The sequence below is a fragment of the Podarcis raffonei genome, chromosome 2 (genome assembly GCF_027172205.1).
Source record: "Podarcis raffonei isolate rPodRaf1 chromosome 2, rPodRaf1.pri, whole genome shotgun sequence".
NCBI lineage: Eukaryota > Metazoa > Chordata > Lepidosauria > Squamata > Lacertidae > Podarcis > Podarcis raffonei.
In genome coordinates, this window is record NC_070603.1 from 23,836,172 (window position 1) to 23,853,512 (window position 17,341).

The following is a 17,341-nucleotide window of genomic DNA, read 5'->3' on the forward strand; positions in this document are numbered from 1 at the left end:
ACATACGCTTCAGGTTACATACGCTTCAGGTTACAGACTCTGCTAACCCAGAAATAGTGCTTCAGGTTAAGAACTTTGCTTCAGGATGAGAACAGAAATTGTGCTCCGGCAGTGTGGCAGCAGCGGGAGGCCCCATTGGCTAAAGTGGTGCTTCAGGTTAAGAACAGTTTCAGGTTAAGTACGGACCTCCAGAATGAATTAAGTACTTAACCTGAGGTACCACTGTAAACGTTGTGCACTGGGCTGAATGTTCTAAAGAGAAAGAACGCCAACTTCAAATAGACCTCTCAAACAAACCTAATATTTCACAACCCCCCAAAAGAAAAACAAAACCAAACCAGGAATCAAGTCATTTCAAAACAAAGTGCAGAAAGGGAAAATATTGATAACCTCCTTCAAAAAACATCACGTCGTGTTTTTTTTAAATAAAAAATGTCATTGCCTGTCCAAGGACCGCAGGATTCACTTGAGGCTGATCAATTAATTATCAAGCAAAACCACCAAAGAGTTGCACTTTATCTGAGCAGTCCTGCAGGACCACTTGACAGTGACAGGCTATATGCCAGGTTTTGCCACTGTGCTGACAATCTTCAGTAACAGGATTACCAGAAGAGGTTGAAGTCTTCTACACTCACACAAATGTATATTGATTAATCATAAGTCCTTTGATCAAATATCAAACTAATCACCCATAGCTTGTTCAAATGAGAAAGATCTCCCTAAAAAGGACAGAATTTATCGAATTTTGTGGTTAATAATAGTAATTTTATATGCCGTAACACGAGAACGGGCCTTCTCTGCAGTGGCTCCCCGTCTGTGGAATGCTTCCCTCAGGGAGGTTCGCCTGGCGCCTTCATTACACACCTTTAGGCACCAGGCAAAACTGTTCCTTTTAAACCAGGCCTTTGGTTGATCCGATTTACATCCTATGCCCTTTTAAAATGTGTTCTTTAAAATGTGGGGGTTATTGGGTTGTTGTTTTTATTTTTATTAGGTATTTTGTGGTTTTATATCTTGATTTTATTCTGTGAACCGCCCTGAGACCCCTGGTTGTAGGGCAGTATATAAATTCAATAAATCATCATCATCATCTTACTGGGTTTCCCAGCCACTCTAGACAGCTTTCCACAATTATAAAACCACAGTAAAACATGAAATGTTAAAAACTTCCTTATACAGGGCTGCCTTCAGATGTCGCCCAGAGTGGCTGGAGCTGCCCAGAGTGGCTGAGGAAACTCAGCCAGATGGGCGGGTTATAAATAAAAAATTATTATTATTATTATTATTATTATTATTATTATTATTATTATTATTATTATTTCCAATTAGCCTTCCTCCCCTCCTCCTTTTGATATTGGTCAGCTGCTAACCTCACAACCCTGAGGGTCTTCAACAATGCATTATACAGTGGTATCTCAGGTTACATACGCTTCAGGTTACAGACTCTGCTAACCCATAAATAGTACCTCGGGTTAAGAACTTTGCTTCAGGATGAGAACAGAAATCGTGCTCCGGCAGCACAGTAGCAGCGGGAGGCCCCATTAGCTAAAGTGGTGCTTCAGCTTAAGAACAGTTTCAGGTTAAGAACGGACCTCCAGAACGAATTAAGTTCTTAACCGAGGTACCACTTTACTGGAAGATACTTTAAGCAGGTTAACAATATACAGAGGATTACTTTAACACCTGGCAATTGCTCCCTCTGCTTTAACTATTGTGACCTTCCTTTGTAGGCAATAGTTAACAATCAGGACGCAGTCAGGAACAGAAAATGCCGCCCCAACACGTGACAAAAAGTAAAGATGTAAAAGTCAACTTTTCAAATGTTCCTGTCCATCCGGTGTCACCTTTGGACAATTTTGAGATGGGAGCAAGGCTGATCATTTAAAACCTCCCTGATTGACCAAAGTGGGATTCCCAAATGGCTCTTATTTCAAGTATTGGATGGAAAGGCGCTGTTGCAAATGAAACAGAAAGGTTGCAATTGTACAATTTCTCCCCAAAGGGAAGCATGCACCTGCCAAATTTTTTGTGTTTCCCAGAATTCCAACACAATAGCATTTAGCCAGAAACGTTGGCATTGGTTCAAATTTTTGAGAATTTCTCCATTTGGGAAAAAACCACCCACATTCCTTTGATTATCTGAATGACCTCTTAGTAAAAGGAAATTAGGCAATGACTGTTTTGGGTGTGCTGCATCTCATGACATCTTGAGCAATATTTAGGATTGAAATCTTTTGCATTTAAGAAGGTTATGTAATTTGTTGTTGGGATTTAGATGTCAGCTAAAGACGTTTCTATTCACCCATGTCATTTCAGTCTGGTACGGTAATATTTGCCCTGAACACCATTGTAAAGTATTGGTGATGTTCAGCTAAGTTTTACTCACATATATTAATGGACATGGGATGCGGGTGGCGCTGTGGGTTAAACCACAGAGCCTAGGACTTGCCGATCAGAAGGTTGGCGGTTCGAATCCCCGCGACGGGGTGAGCTCCCGTTGCTCGGTCCCTGCTCCTGCCAACCTAGCAGTTTGAAAGCATGTCAAAGTGCAAGTAGATAAATAGGTACCGCTCCAGCGGGAAGGTAAACGCCGTTTCCGTGCGCTGCTCTGGTTCGCCAGAAGCGGCTTAGTCATGCTGGCCACATGACCCAGAAGCTGTATGCTGGCTCCCTCGGCCAGTAAAGCGAGATGAGAGCCACAACCCCAGAGTCGGTCACGACTGGACCTAATGGTCAGGGGTCCCTTTACCTTTACTCTGTGTCTTACTCTATGAGTATTTTAGTTTTGCATCTGTTTTAATAACTGATGTCAATTTTGTTGTTTCTCTTGTGTGGCACATCACTCTGGTCTCTGTTTGAGGAAGGGCAGTTCAAAAATACAATAAATAATAGCAACAGCATAGACAAATAGCTGCTCGTGTTAGACACACAGTGGTCAACAAATGAATTCTGGTGTACCCGGGCAAGATTTTCACTAGACAATAGGGAAAAAGAAAGGGGACAGATATAAATATGTGTGTGTGTGTGATTTTGCAGATTCTACTAAAACGTTAACAGAAACACTCCCACTGGCAGAATACATTTTGTATATTTCTTTCTTTTCTTTCTTTTTTAAAAAAATCCATCGAATTTCACACTGTCAGTTTTCATTTCAATGCAGAAAAACTTTAGAAAGACAAGCCTACGTCAGTCTCTTGCTTGGAAAGGAAATAATATCTATAAACATGGATATTGTAATTACAGCAAATACAAATGAGGACTAAATTCTACTTGTTAGTTTATTAACACAATGGGGGTGGGGAAGTTCAGGGAACTTGCACTTGAAAATACAATGACTAGAAGAGGTATAAAATAGTAAGCACTTAAGTATGACACACGAGTGACACAAATTGCTTCTGTACGTACTCGTCTACCCTTATCATAAGCCTTATTTAATTTTTTAGAGAAGCCTCCCAAAGAAAGTAATAATTTATCATTTGAAAGCATAGACATGTATACAAACAGATCTCTAGCATTTTTAACAAATCATGAAACCTACTTCTCCCCTCCTGCAAAGAGACTTTTTTTTTTACTTTTTGTTTTAAACATGAAAATAGATAAGGACAGACAAGAGAGAGCACTTCTTGACAGACAGGAAAATTGACATAGGGAATCCTTTTCCAGAAAATGTGGTGTCAGCGACTCGTTTAGATGGCTTTTGTTTTTAAAGGATTAGATAAATTCATGGCAGATCAGTCTTATCAATGACTTTCAGCCATGATAGCTAGATGGAATCTCCATGGTCAGAGGCAAGAAACCTCTCTGATTTATTAAGTGCTGAGGACTAGCGACATGGGATAGCTTCACCGTGCCTTAGTTTTGACATTGCCAGCCTGTGATAAACAGAACTCTAAAGTCAACAGACCTTGGCCTGATCCGGTGGGGCATTTTTATGCTCTTCAGATGCACCACCACCCTGACATTCATTTCAGTCATAGTTTGTTTCATTTTTTTTATTTTTAAAAAAGGCATCTCTGAGCTGTCAAAGTAGCTCAATATAGAAAAAACAAGCATAGCTCTGTGAATGTTTCTAAAACTGCCTCGTTCCGAGTCAGCTTGTATTACTACAAAGTGGAGACAGAACTCAGCACAAAGGGATTCGAGAGTGATCTTAAAAGGCCTTGCATGGGAGCCCAGTAACTGAATGGGGAAGATTCTACTTTCCCTCAATAAAGCTGCAGCGGTACTAGTCTGTGTTAACTGCTTAAGCCACTGATGTAATTTCCGAGAGGGTTTTCTGATTGCGGTCTCTAAGTACTTCACTGATGACTGAAGTGGGGCTACAGCTCAATGATGCTAGATGCCTTGTTACATGATTCGATATGTTAACAGCTGGGAATTTTAGAAGCTGAGCTGGAGGAATCTAGAAGACCCTAGAAAGGACTGGATAGACTCAATATCTGATTCAGTAAAGGCAGTTTTTTTTTCTTCTTCCCTTGACTGTATGGGATTCTAGTTCGATTCTCCTATGCCTGCTTGTTTGTGAAGCTGGGTTTAGGTAGCCATCGGTTTCAACTACGTGCGCATTAACGGATGGGGTGGGCGATGCACAGTATTATTATTATTACGATTAATAATTTTAAAAAGAGCTTCCTCATCTAAAAAATAATATTTCCTCAAGTGTGAATAGGCCAAAAAGTTGTACAAAATCCAAAAGGGTGTTTTAACAGTCTGGTGGGCAGGGGGAGAAGTAAGGGAAATAAAGTTCACATTACCAGGCCAATTTCAGGCAAATCTTACTTCAGCCACTCACTCTCCACAGGGATTTGATATGGAGAGAAACAGCTTAATTAAGAACCTGGACTTATCCCACCCCCCCCGGCTCAATAGCAGAACTGTGATTCAAAATGACTTTTGTGGTATTTGGTTCCCTGTCAAGAGTTCTGCAATGTTTGAATCCGTCCAGAGCAAAAACGATATGCTACAGTTTCACAGCTCATGCTGGTTTCAGGTACCCTGCCTTTTTTTTTCCTAGGAGAGAGAGGGGAAAAAAAAACTCTCCCTCTTTTGTCAGCTTAAAGGAAACAAGAGCACTAGGCAGCGTTTGTGATTGTTCTGGGTTTATACTAAGAGACAGCATTATTGGGGGTGGGGGAGCCCACACTGAAAAATTCAGAACCTTACAATAGCTAAAATGTTTTCCGTTTCACAAGTTACACTACACATACTACAAAAGTGCAGGGAAAGAAGCTGCTGATTTTAATTTTTTTCCCCTTCCCTTTTGGTGACACTGAGAACTTTAAACAAATTTTGTTTTTTCGAAAGAGCTTATTATAAAAATCAGCTAGAAATGTATAGTTCCGTATCTTCAGGTCATTTCAGAATCTCTTCAACCTCTCCGTATGATTTTTCTCTTGAGGTATGCAAGAGCTTTTGTTTAAAAAATACACGCTTTTCACGTATAAAAAGATCTGGATTTTGCTTCGCGTTGTAGTTTTAAAGAAAAGCAGACGGTCCCCTCTTCAAACAGGCGTTGTTCTCCTGTTGACCATGTTGATATGAAGTCCTTCGTTGTATTCCTTTTGAAGGAAATTGTGAACTTGAAGAAAACCCGCGTCTTGCTCCATGTTGTAGCTTGCGGCTGTGGTGATCTTCAAGGGCTCCCTGGAGAGCGTGTACATGGAGATTTCGTTCATGGGAATGGAACCTGCCATTTTCAGGCCAACGGGCGAAACATCCCTGGATGGAGAAGGCTCTGTAGATCGAGAGCTAGATCTGGACCGCCTTCTCCTGTACCTATAGCTTGGCATCCTGGCATAAGGGGAAGAAGAAGAAGTGGTCTTAAGGAACTCCCTCTTGGTCTTAAACCTTAGCTCTTTGTTCTTTTCAATATAGATGTTCACAGCTAGGACGCCAACTGTTTCTGCCACAATAAAAGATAAGGCTCCGAAATAAAAAGACCAGCCGTAATTGTATTGGTTCTTTTTGTCCTCATCCCGCTTGTCACTAGGATCACCTGCATTGCTGGATATGTAGACAATGATTCCTATTATGTTACTTAATCCTGGAGAGGGAGAAAGAAAGAGGGAAATTAGCCAGCTCGAGAGAATACTTCCATAACAAAATTATCCTCATCACAAGCCCTTGGGTTGGTAAGGATACGATTTAACCAGAGTGAAGCAATATACGACCAGCAATCTGTTGCATGGGTGGCCCATCATCATCATCATCATCATCATCATCATCATTATTATTATTTTGTGTATACCGCCTATACCTGGTTAATAGCACAAAGTTACAGCATACAAAGCACAAAATACATATTAAAAACTATCAAAGCACAGAATACATACTAAAATTACCGTATTTTTTGTGTATAAGATGATTTTTTTATTGTTAAAAATGTTAAAAATTGGGGGTCATCTTATACATGTCTTATACACAGAGGGGAGACGGGTGATTTGTGGCATCTGCGAGCAGGAGATTGTCATCGGCGATTGGGCGGGTGATTGGTGGCTGCGGCAAGGCCTGCTGATGATTGGCTGCTACTGTGGCGATTGGGCGGGCGATTGGGCAGACGATTGGTTGCTTCTGCGAGGTGAGCGATTGCCGGCAATTCCCCTCGCCCAAAGCCCAACAACTCTGTGGATCGTCTTATACACGGGGGCGTGTTATACGCGGAAAAATACGGTAATCAAAACATAAAGGCAGTAAAACACGGCTTTTCATTCAGCGAGCTTACACCTTCTCCCAAGCACATTGCAAGTCATCCTCCAGAGAACTCCACATGTCTTTTCACTGCTGATTCTTGCACTGCTGATATCTACTTCAACCATCCATTGTCCGCTCACTGAAAGGATTTCATCTCGCAAGCGAACCTTCCCACATTCCCCCACTGGGCTGTTTCTCTTAAGTCGGTGACCCAGATGCTTCCAACATCCAGCAAAGGGCCTTTATTTCCCTTCCTCTTCTTCCCCACTCTCTGCTTTTCACCATAGTCCCTCAGAGCAGCGATGATCCCAAAACGTCGGCTGAGAGCCTCTGTCTTTCCTGGATCTTTGGCTGGGTTTGTTTTGGTTCCCGAGGCAAAGGTGTAGGCCAGGGGGAAGAGCTGCAGCTCAGCGGTAGAGCACCTGCTTTGCATGCAAAACGTCCCAGTCCCTAAACAGCCCTTAAAGCCCTAAATGGCCTTGGCCCAGTATACCTGAAGGAGCGTCTGCACCCCCATCGTTCAGCCCGGACGCTGAGGTCCAGCGCCAAGGGCCTTCTGGCGGTTCCCTCATTGCGAGAAGCAAAGCTACAGGGAACCAGGCAGAGGGCCTTCTCCGTAGTGGCACCCGCCCTGTGGAACGCCCTTCCATCAGATATCAAAGAGATAAACAACTACCTGACATTCAGAAGACATCTTAAGGCAGCCCTGTTCAGGGAAGTTTTTAATGTGTGACATCTTGGTGTATTTTTGGTCTTTGTGGAAGCCGCCCAGAGTGGCTGGGGAAACCCAGCCAGATGGGCGGGGTACAGATAGTAATAGTAATAGTAATAATAATAATAATAATAATAATAATTATTATTATTATTATTATTATTATTATTATCTACAGGTAGCACTGGAAAAGACTCCTCGCTTGAAAAAACCCCTGGAGAGCTACAGCATGTCAGTGTAGACAACACTGAGTTTTGGTAGACTAGGTTGCCCCCACACCAATTCCACATACAGAAGACAATCAGGCTGACCGTTCAGCCTCACTGTATCACTGGCAATGGGACAGAACCCTACATTCAGGGGTGCCAACTTGAACAAAATATGGGGGAGCCAGGTAAGCCTTGCCCTGCCTAATCATTTGCCTAATCGGCTCCTAAGAGTTGGCTTTATGCCTCAGGCTGAATACAACACATACACACCTGTTCCACAATGGAGGGGAATGGCTAGGCTGGGGAGCTGCCACTTCTGCTCCCCCCACAACTCCCAGGACCTGCTGCCTACTTCGTAAGAAGACCTTGGCTGATACCCTGCACTTGATGATGGTGATAATTTATTATTTATACCCCACCCATCTGGCTGGGTTTCCCCAGCCACTCTGGGCGGCTTCCAACAAAATATTAAAATACAATAGCCCTTCAGATATTAAAAGCTTCCCTTAAGAGGGCTGCCTTCAGATGTCTTCTAAAAGCCTGGTAGTTGTTTTTCCCTTTGACATCTGATGGGAGGGTGTTCCACAGGGCGGGCGCCACTTCCGAGAAGGCCCTCTGCCTGGTTCCATGTAACTTGGCTTCTCACAGTGAGGGAACCGCCAGAAGGCCCTCGGCGCTGGACCTCAGTGTCCAGGCTGAACGATAGGGGTGGAGACGCTCCTTCAGGTATACTGGACCAAGGCCATTTAGGGCTTTAAAGGTCAGCACCAACACTTTGAATTGTGCTCAGAAACCTGCTGGGAGCCAATGTAGGTCTTTCAAGACTGGTGTTATGTGGTCTCAGCGGCCGCTCCCAATCACCAGTCTAGCTGCCGCATTCTGGATTAGTTGTAGTTTCCGAGTCACCTTCAAAGGTAGCCTGACCAACTATAAGGCAGTGTTTCTCAAACTTGGGTCCCCAGCTGTTGTTGGACTACAACTCTCATCACCCCTGTGGTTCTGCTAGCTAGGGATGATGGAAATTGTAGTCCAGCAACTCCAGCCACTGCCCACCTGATTTGACTGGGCTGCAGGATATGTAGAAGCTAGTGGAGGATAATGTGTGGCTTGGAATCATAGAATTGTAGAGTTGGAAGCGACCACAAGGGCCATCTAGTCCAGTCCCCTACATTGCAAGAATAAGCAGGTGACCCTGTATGGGAATCGAACTTGCAATCTTGGTGTTGTCAGGCTTGTGGGCTATTGAGCTGCCCAAATGAACCCTGTATCTTGAATCTGTCACAGCAGATGTTTAAAGTGCTTCTTAAATTCTTCTCGAAAATAAGGTGATGTTTTGCACAGGAGAAACTCTCGACTGCTTTCTTTCTCTGCATATATTGCAAGAGCTGCATTCTTGTTACTCGCTCCATCTGTCAGAACATGGCCTGGGGAAGGATGGATAGAAATTTGGCCCCAAGAGGATGTTTCACTGTAGAAACTTTGCAAAGACACGTGCTGCCTTTCCATAGTAAATACAAATGCAGAAAGCAGCCCCCAGCCCCTCCCTGCCCATACTACCGTGCGAAGAAAATCCATGAAACGGGCACAGTCAGATCGTCTGATAAACAGTGACCCATCTGCTGCGTTTGGAAAGTGTGTCACACGGCAAATCACGGAGGAGACAGCCAAGCCCAGATGCACAAGCACCTTGTTGGGGACGGTGAGGAATAACATCCTCTCTTTTATGTGTGTCAGTCACTGCTGTTACGTAATTATCCAGGGAGATTTCTCAAGCCCCCGGCAACTGGAGGCGAAGCTCGTACACCCACGCGGTGTATGTTTAAAGTCCTGTGCTCTGAAAAAATCTAGCGATGTGTTCCTAGAATAATAAGCACCCTGATATTTAGGGTCACTTCTAGCACGAGCGGGAGATGTTCTAATCTCTGAGCTCTCGCCTAATGAGGAGCTGCGGTGGTCTGCTTGTTAAGACAAAAGAGATTGAGACTTGCACTGAATGCTCCATTCTCTTGGGGACACACATCATAATAATAAGAAATAGGGAAGGGGAAAATAAGGTAAGTAATTGCAAGACACTTGTTATTGGTCTTCTCTGCTGCATTCTCTTCTCCAACACCTACATGCCCTGGCTATCTTCTGCTTGGACTACTGCAAAGCTCTCTACATGGGGCTACCTTTGAAGGTGACTCAGAACCTACAACTAATCCAGAATGTGACTGCCAGTCTGGGATCATATCACACCAGTCCTGAAAGACCTACGTTGGCTTCCAGTACATTTCCAAGCACAATTCAAAGGGTTGGTGCTGACCTTTAAAGCCCTAAACAGCTTTGGCCCTGTATACCTGAAGGAGCGTCTCCACCCCGTCATCCAGCCCTGATACTGAGCTCTAGCTCCGAGGGCCTTCTGGCGGTTCCCGCACTGCAAGAAATGAGGTTACAGGGAACCAAGCAGAGGACCTTCTCGGCTGTGGCGCCCTCTCTGTGGAACGCCCTCCCACCAGATGTCAAGGAGATGAGTAACTAGACAACCCTTAGATGACATCTGAAGGCAGCCCTGTATAGGGAAGCTTTTTAATGTGTAATGTTTTATTATGTTCTTGTATGTGCTGGAAGCCGCTCAGTGTGGTTGGGACATCCCAGCCAGATGGGCAGGGTATAAATAATAACATTAATAATAATAATTTCTGCCTGGACTGAATTGAGTGCATTAGTGATGGTATGCAAAGCCTTATGCAGCTTGAGACCAGGATACCCAAAAGAATCCCCTCACTCCCTACAAACCCAGCTGATCACTGAGGGATGATCACCCAACTGATGCAGGAAAGGGCTGTCTGAAGATACAATCTCCTCAGGGAAACTTTGCTACAGGGAGAGGATTTTTAGTGTGGCAGCACCTGCCCTTTGGGACCTCCCCCCCATTACTTATGAGACAGGCACCATCTTTGTTGCCTTTTCTTGAAGTGTATCGAATACCTTCCTCTTCCAACAAGCCTTTTAACTGGAGATTTCCGTTCCTAGCTTTTAATCTTCCCTGGCCTACAGAAATCGTGCTTTCTTCTATTGTTAACTCGCTTTGAGGCGTTTCGTGGGAAGCGATTCATCAATAAAATGAATAAATGATGACCTACCTGCTGCAACAAAAAGAATCCCAGCGCTGAGGATAATGTTGTTCTTGCTGCTATAAATCCTCCCAGCTCCGATGCAGAGCCCTCCCAGCAACAGTAATACTGTGCTTAGAATCGGAAACACGCTAGAGGCCCGGACAATACCTGAGACCCGGGGAGGAGAGAAATGAAAAAGCACAAGAGATGATTTATCAACTTTGTTGTTTCCTTACGGGGAAAAAAGGAGGAAGAAGAAGCAGAAGCGCTTTTGTGGCAATTGGAAATGTTAACAGCTATCCCTGTGGACCATTTATTTATAATTAAGATTTATACCCCATCCTTTAAAACGTATTGCCAAGGCAACCAAAGACAATGTATTAAATACACCTTGAAACACTGACTACCTTAAAATGAGCTGCAAATGGCAAATCTGCAAAAGAAGCGTTAGAGAAGATGTTGAAAGAATTCACGGTAGACGCATCAACAGAAGTTTAAAAGTCTGATACAGTTTTTGGATAAACATGGTCTTTTGAGGGGAACGACTAGGGTAACAATTGGAGAGTCTCCACAAGGGGAAATGCGCCTCCCGTTTAGTTTTTCTAATGCACTCTGCCATTTCTGCCGGAAAATTTGGGGTCATTACCATAATCAGCTTTCCAAAGCCGCCTTGTGTGGAAACATATTCTGGCAAGCTACCAGCTAGAGAGGTTATAAAGAATAACCCACAAATTAATGCAGGGAAGAGGCATGAAAAATGTATGAGCAGGGCTACTGACTGTGAGCTGCCACTTGATACATGTGAATGTAGATAATCAAGCTCGCTGACTATATGAAAGCTGTCCTGGAATCTCCCTGCACCCTCTCTATTCATCTCCTCTGCAAAAGTAACAAAGCCAGAACACCTTGGGCTTGAAGATGCAAAAAGAGCATTTGGTGCATGTGTGTCTTTTGTGTGTGCCCCACGCTGCTCCAATTCCTTTCTGAACCGTAACTGGGATCATCTGTTCCTCAGTTGTTGCTAGGTCCATACTTACACAGATTCGTTTTGTTCTCTACCGGTTACTATATTTTTCGCTCTATAAGATGCACCAGACCACAAGACGCACCTAGTTTTTGCAGGAGGAAAACAAGAAAAAAAAAATTCTGAATCTCAGAAGCCAGAACAGCAAGAGGGATCGCTGCGCAGTGAAAGCAGCAACCCCCCTTGCTGTTCTGGCTTCTGGGATAGCTGTGCAGCCTGCATTCACTCCATAAGACGCACACACATTTCCCCTTACTTTTTAGGAGGGAAAAAGTGAGTCTTATAGAGCAAAAATTACAGTAATTCTATCCAGTCTCTTATTTTGGTGTTTTATTTTTAAGGCCAGATCCTTTCTGCCTCAGTGAACAGAACAAATGCCCTGATTTTCCAGGGGCAGCCCTGGAATTATGAAAGCCGTCCTGGCTTCGGATTTGATGCCCCTGTTTTCCCCGCCAGTGTTGCCTCTGCTGAGCTTGGGAAAAGGGATGACCTGGTGCTGCGAGGGAAGATCCCCATTGACTCTCGTTGGCCACTGCTGCTGGTCTCCTCCCTTGGCTACTAGAGAGCGGGCGAACAGCAGCAAAGGCCGCTGAGGCCCAGCCCCACATGACATGCTGGCTCTGAGGGGCAGGATCGCCCTTGGCAGGAAGAAAGGAGGAGTGGAGCACATCAAGGAGTCCTGATTTTTAAAAAATGCTTTGTGCATTCACATTGCATATTGCCCCTTTCTATTTGTCAGGACAGCGGAGGGCATGTGTGCTGTGTCCCGTTGGTGAAATGGTGGTGGCACTCGCCCTTCTTTTGATAGGAATTTGCTCTGCGGTGGCAGCAGGGGAGGTGGGACCACAAAGAATGGGAGGTCGAGGGGGATTGGTTGCAGGGGAGTGAGAAATGTCCCTGTGGCTTAGGGCCCCGTAGAGGACCTTAAGGTCCGTGAATAATCATAGTTTAGAGGTCCCGGGCCCTAAGGAAGTCAGATTATCCTCCACCAGGGCCAGGGCCTTCTCAGTGATGGCTCCGACCTGGTGGAATGCTCTGTCCCATGAGACCAGGGCACTGCAGGATTTAACCTCCTTCCGCAGGGCCTGTAAGACAGAGCTATTCCACCTGGCTTTCAATTTGAACTTAGCCTCATCTTTTATTCCCCTTCCTTCCTTCCCTCCCCCTCCCCTTTTATGAAGATTACCCACTCTGGGATCCCACAGCTAATTCTCCGATGGTCTCCTTGCTGGCCCAAATAGGACTAATTTAGCCAGCTAGCCCTGGTGATCATCTGATGTTTATTGGATGGATTTCCCCCCTAAATTGATTTTTGAATTCTGAATTTATTGTTATTCACGTTTTATACTGTATTTTATGATATTTTTGTTGCATCAATTAAGTGTTTTAAATTTGTTGTTAGCCACCCTAAGCCCGGTTTTCTGAACTGGGAAGGGCGGGGTATAAATAAAATTATTATTATTATTATTATTATTATTATTATTATTATTATTATTATTATTATTATTTTCATCTGAGGCATGTTGGAGGGCATGGAAGCATGAGGATGGGGTGTGTGTTTGGAGGCATTTTGGTGCACTCTGGCACTTGTCATGGTCTTCTGTGTGCCAGAAGCAGTTTAGTCAGGCTGGCCACATGACCCCAGAAAACTGCCTGTGGACAAATGCCGGCTCCCTTGGCCTGAAAAGCGAGATGTGTGCCACAGCCCATAATCGCCTTTGACTGTCTAGGGGTTCTTTACCTGCTCAAAGGCTGAAAGCAAAAGGAACTGGAGATGACCAAAGAGGAGGCAAAGAAAGAGGGAGGGAGAATGAGAATGCATTTGTGTGAGAGAGAAAGCGAGAGAGAATGAATTGCAGTGAGGATTCATGATACGGGAAAAGGTGGCAGAGGGCAAGACAGCATCCTTTGAAGGATGAGAGAAAATATATCTCAAGCCTAGGAATGGGACCATAACAAGAGGGATCAATACTCCTGAGGATATTCTGCCGCTTTTTCACAGCATTCTTTTGGGTGGATTTTACCATGGGGCAATTGGAGTCTTTGTGTCTATTATCCTAAAGGGCAAGCTGTATTTACCCCGGTAAATGCTCACTGGTTTTCAGGTGAAGTACATCAGTGGAAGGTGCACAACTACCCGGAGGCTAAGCCACACTCACATCTTGGCTCTGCAACCGGGGTGGAAATGTATTGGGCACACAAGGCCCAAGGGTACCATAAAATGGCTGAAATTGGCCTTGGGCTAGTTTGGCTACAGGGCTATTTTATGCCTCGATCGTTATGTAGAAAGATGGCAACTGCTGTGTGTGATAATACCAACGATAATTCTGTTGACCCTCTGGTATCAACACAGCAGGATATGCATGTTAAGGAATATCATAGATATTTAGTTACACCTGTCATGGCGAGGGACACAGAGGCTGAAATCTACAAAGGGCCACCAGAATTAAGATTCCACAGGTGATATATTTTCTAAATACAGCATGGCTATATTTAAATATTGTAAATGGTCAAACATCCTAAGAGGAAGCAGCCCAGTGATCCGCTGTACATTGGTTTTGTGTCTGAATATTGCATTATAATCAGGTTGTCTGTCAACCAGAGAACCCTTAGGGCTCATATTCATGACCCAAAGCAAATACCCTACGTGTCGCTTGCATAAACGGATTAACAGTGGTGGAGATTTTGTTTGAAACAAGTCTGTTGGCTGCGGTTTTCTTATCACCCAGTGGTATTAGACAATTGCATTGGCTGGGGTAAACCTTCCTACGGATAGTGTGAGAGAGACACCATTGCTTTCTGCTACTAATAACTGTTGGGATGTTCAACCATGTTTAATATTCCCGTCATATCAAAATTGTCCTGAAGGATGGAGTTAAGGGCCCCCGAAGTATTATAACGGCTGTCAAAACGTTTGTGCAAGAGATGGAAATCAGAATTGTGAGCCTCTGGGCAATCCTGTTTAACTGTTTTAATCTTTGTGCAGCACCTGGAGGTTTTAGGTACTTAATAAATATAATAATAGTAGTAATTGCTTTCTGGTTGTGACTCTGCGTGCGGCACATACATAATTATGAGAAAAATAAAGTGCAGGATGCAACAGGAGTGTGTCCAAGTACCAGGAGTGAGTGGGGACAAAGGATTTGTGAGCGCTGATGCAAAATTCTGAACCCCGATCCTGACTGAATCTTATAGTAATTCAATCTTTTGAGTCTGTCTACATCAGCTCACAAGTAACTGAGAAGTGTGGCACTGACATGTTTCTCCTTACTGGTAATAAAACGTCAAAACATCAGAATATGTAAAGAGAGCCCTTCCTCCTCCATTCCTCCTTCTTGCAAACATTTTAGAATCACTTATTCATTATGCCTCTTGGGAAGAGGGTACAGAAACATGGAGCTGTGTTCCTGTTCTGCAAGCAACCCATAACTCCTGCAGTTTAAATGCTCCAGTTTTCCATGGGGATGATGAGGGCCACAACCACAACTGGGGTTCCCCATCCTGGTTTGCAGTTCTTGCTTGTGTGCGCATGGGGTGTGTGTGTTGCATATTACCGGCTAACATCTTCTAAAAACAGCTGCAGGGCAGATATTTTGGTATGTATCGATGGCCAATGACATGGTGTGTGTGTGTGCAAATCACACTCCAGTAAATGTCCCAGTAAAGCTTATGGTGTACATTACACATCTGTGGCAGAATGTGGCAGCTGCACATTCCACTCTGCTTCCAGGCTACAACGGAAAGGCAAGATTAGCGATCAAGGCTTGCTAAGGTAGCTCTTTAAAGCCGGTGATAGGCTGGGCACAATTGAAAGAAGATTGTTTTCAGTTTAGCTGCACCTGCTGTATACCACAAAGAAGCAATTGGCCTCAGTCTCCATGATGTCCAGGATCATCACTTCTACTCAGGCTCCTTCAGATATCATGCTGCAGTCTAATAAGCTCTGTGCAACATTGCAATAACGTTGGCCGAATCTTTCTGCAGGCAAGGGAACAGAGAGCCATTTGCTTGGAAACAAACCCATCACCAGATGTATTTTGGGCATGGAAATATCTTCCTTATGCTCCGGTGCACATATGAACCTCAGCTCCACCTGCCACTGGTGGTTTTATTTAGCTAGAAGCATTGATTGATTTTTGCTTAAGATTTTATTGATTTGTTAACCCCAAAAAAGTGCAAAGAAAGAAAGCAAAGAATCAGATATTTAAACCATAAAGGATCAGCACCTGGAAGAACAAAAATACAAAGAAACAGCACAGCTCCAAAGGGATAGTAAAGTATTAACTCATAGAAACAATCATTTTACAAATAATATGGATTTATAAAAATGAAAGAATGTTCCACCTGTGCATTATTCCAGCATTATTGATGGATTTTGACACGGCATTTAATTGCAGTTGTCCCCAAGAAGTGTTTGAGTTACTCAATGCAATACAGGCTGGATCTACACTCAGGGAAAACCCCAATATAAATAAGTCACGAATTAAACCATTATAACAAAAGGGGGGAGACCACCTCTTTGTAAAACTGCGTAGACAAAGTTTTGTGCTCTACGGCACCATCTGGTGTAGCATGCTTATAATGCAGTTATAGCGTTGGAGCATGGCTAATGTAGCTGAGTCCACAGATAAAAATTGGTTAAAACTAGAAAATCAGAATTCAGTTTTACTGCCCGCTGCAATAAAATAAGTGAAGTTCAGCGAGGAGAGGGGCTATTTGACCTCAGCTGGAAGGGAGTTCCATAAACCTGAACAGCTATGACTCATGCAAACCTGAACAGCTATGACTGAGCCGTGGGGGGGGGGGATCCCCAACAGTGACTCCCCCAAATACCTCAGTGATCCGGCAGGGATGTAATGAGTCAGGTGGTCCTTAAAGTATCCTGGACCCAAATTGTTAAGGACCTTGTAAACTAATACAAGAAATAGTAAATGGAAAACTGCGTCAAGGCCTTTACATAGCAATTTTGTGCTCTGGATGCAAGTGCCTAGTGCCAGGTCTGACATTATAAGGAGACTGAAATCCACTGATCAGTGTCCAGGGCAGGCATAGGCAAACTCGGTCCTCCAGATGTTTTGGGACTACAACTCCCATCATCCCTAGCTAACAGGACCAGTGGTCAGGGATGATGGGAATTGTAGCCTCAAAACATCTGGAGGGCCGAGTTTGCCTATGCCTGGTCTAGGGCCAATAGGAGCTCTTCTCCCATCACAAATAGCCAAGTCCATGGGGCGGGAGCATTCTGATTCTCTGCCCCACAACATGGTCGCCTCCCCTCATTTAGCTATTCAGTGTATAAAAAGTCTACAAAGATTGAACTATATGGCGTATGTTTAAGTATGTGAAACAGATGTCACACCCAGTTTGGCCCTCAGAGATAATAGCAGAATGACTATGCTGTAGAAAATAATAATTTCATAAAACTGTACTTTGATTATTCCGTTTTCGTTTTAATATATGGCTTAGCTAAACTAAAAGGACCTGCTCCTGCCTTTTTGCAGTACAGAACTAGCTGCTTTTAGGTACTGTGCATAGTGAATGTCCGTTCCAGTACACTGAAGAGAATAAACTGTTAGAATCTATGGTGGCCATTGTGTGCCCGAAAAGA

General features: G+C 43.9%; 1 protein-coding gene and 1 long non-coding RNA gene across 2 annotated transcripts in view; one reads left to right on the top strand and one right to left on the bottom strand.

Annotated features, from left to right (window-relative positions):
• The window catches only part of LOC128407242 (uncharacterized), a 106,786-nt gene that overhangs the window by 36,925 nt on the left and 52,520 nt on the right, over window positions 1-17,341 (top strand). The window lies entirely within an intron of this gene.
• Window positions 3,261-17,341, bottom strand: part of CACNG4 (calcium voltage-gated channel auxiliary subunit gamma 4) — a 91,318-nt gene continuing 77,237 nt past the window's right edge. The window contains exons 3-4 of the mRNA XM_053375347.1: window positions 10,737-10,877; window positions 3,261-6,043 (exon numbers count right to left, since the gene is read on the bottom strand). Coding sequence (XP_053231322.1) covers window positions 5,502-6,043; window positions 10,737-10,877 — 683 coding nt within the window. The 3' untranslated portion in view covers window positions 3,261-5,501. The remainder of the gene's footprint in view (window positions 6,044-10,736; window positions 10,878-17,341) is intronic.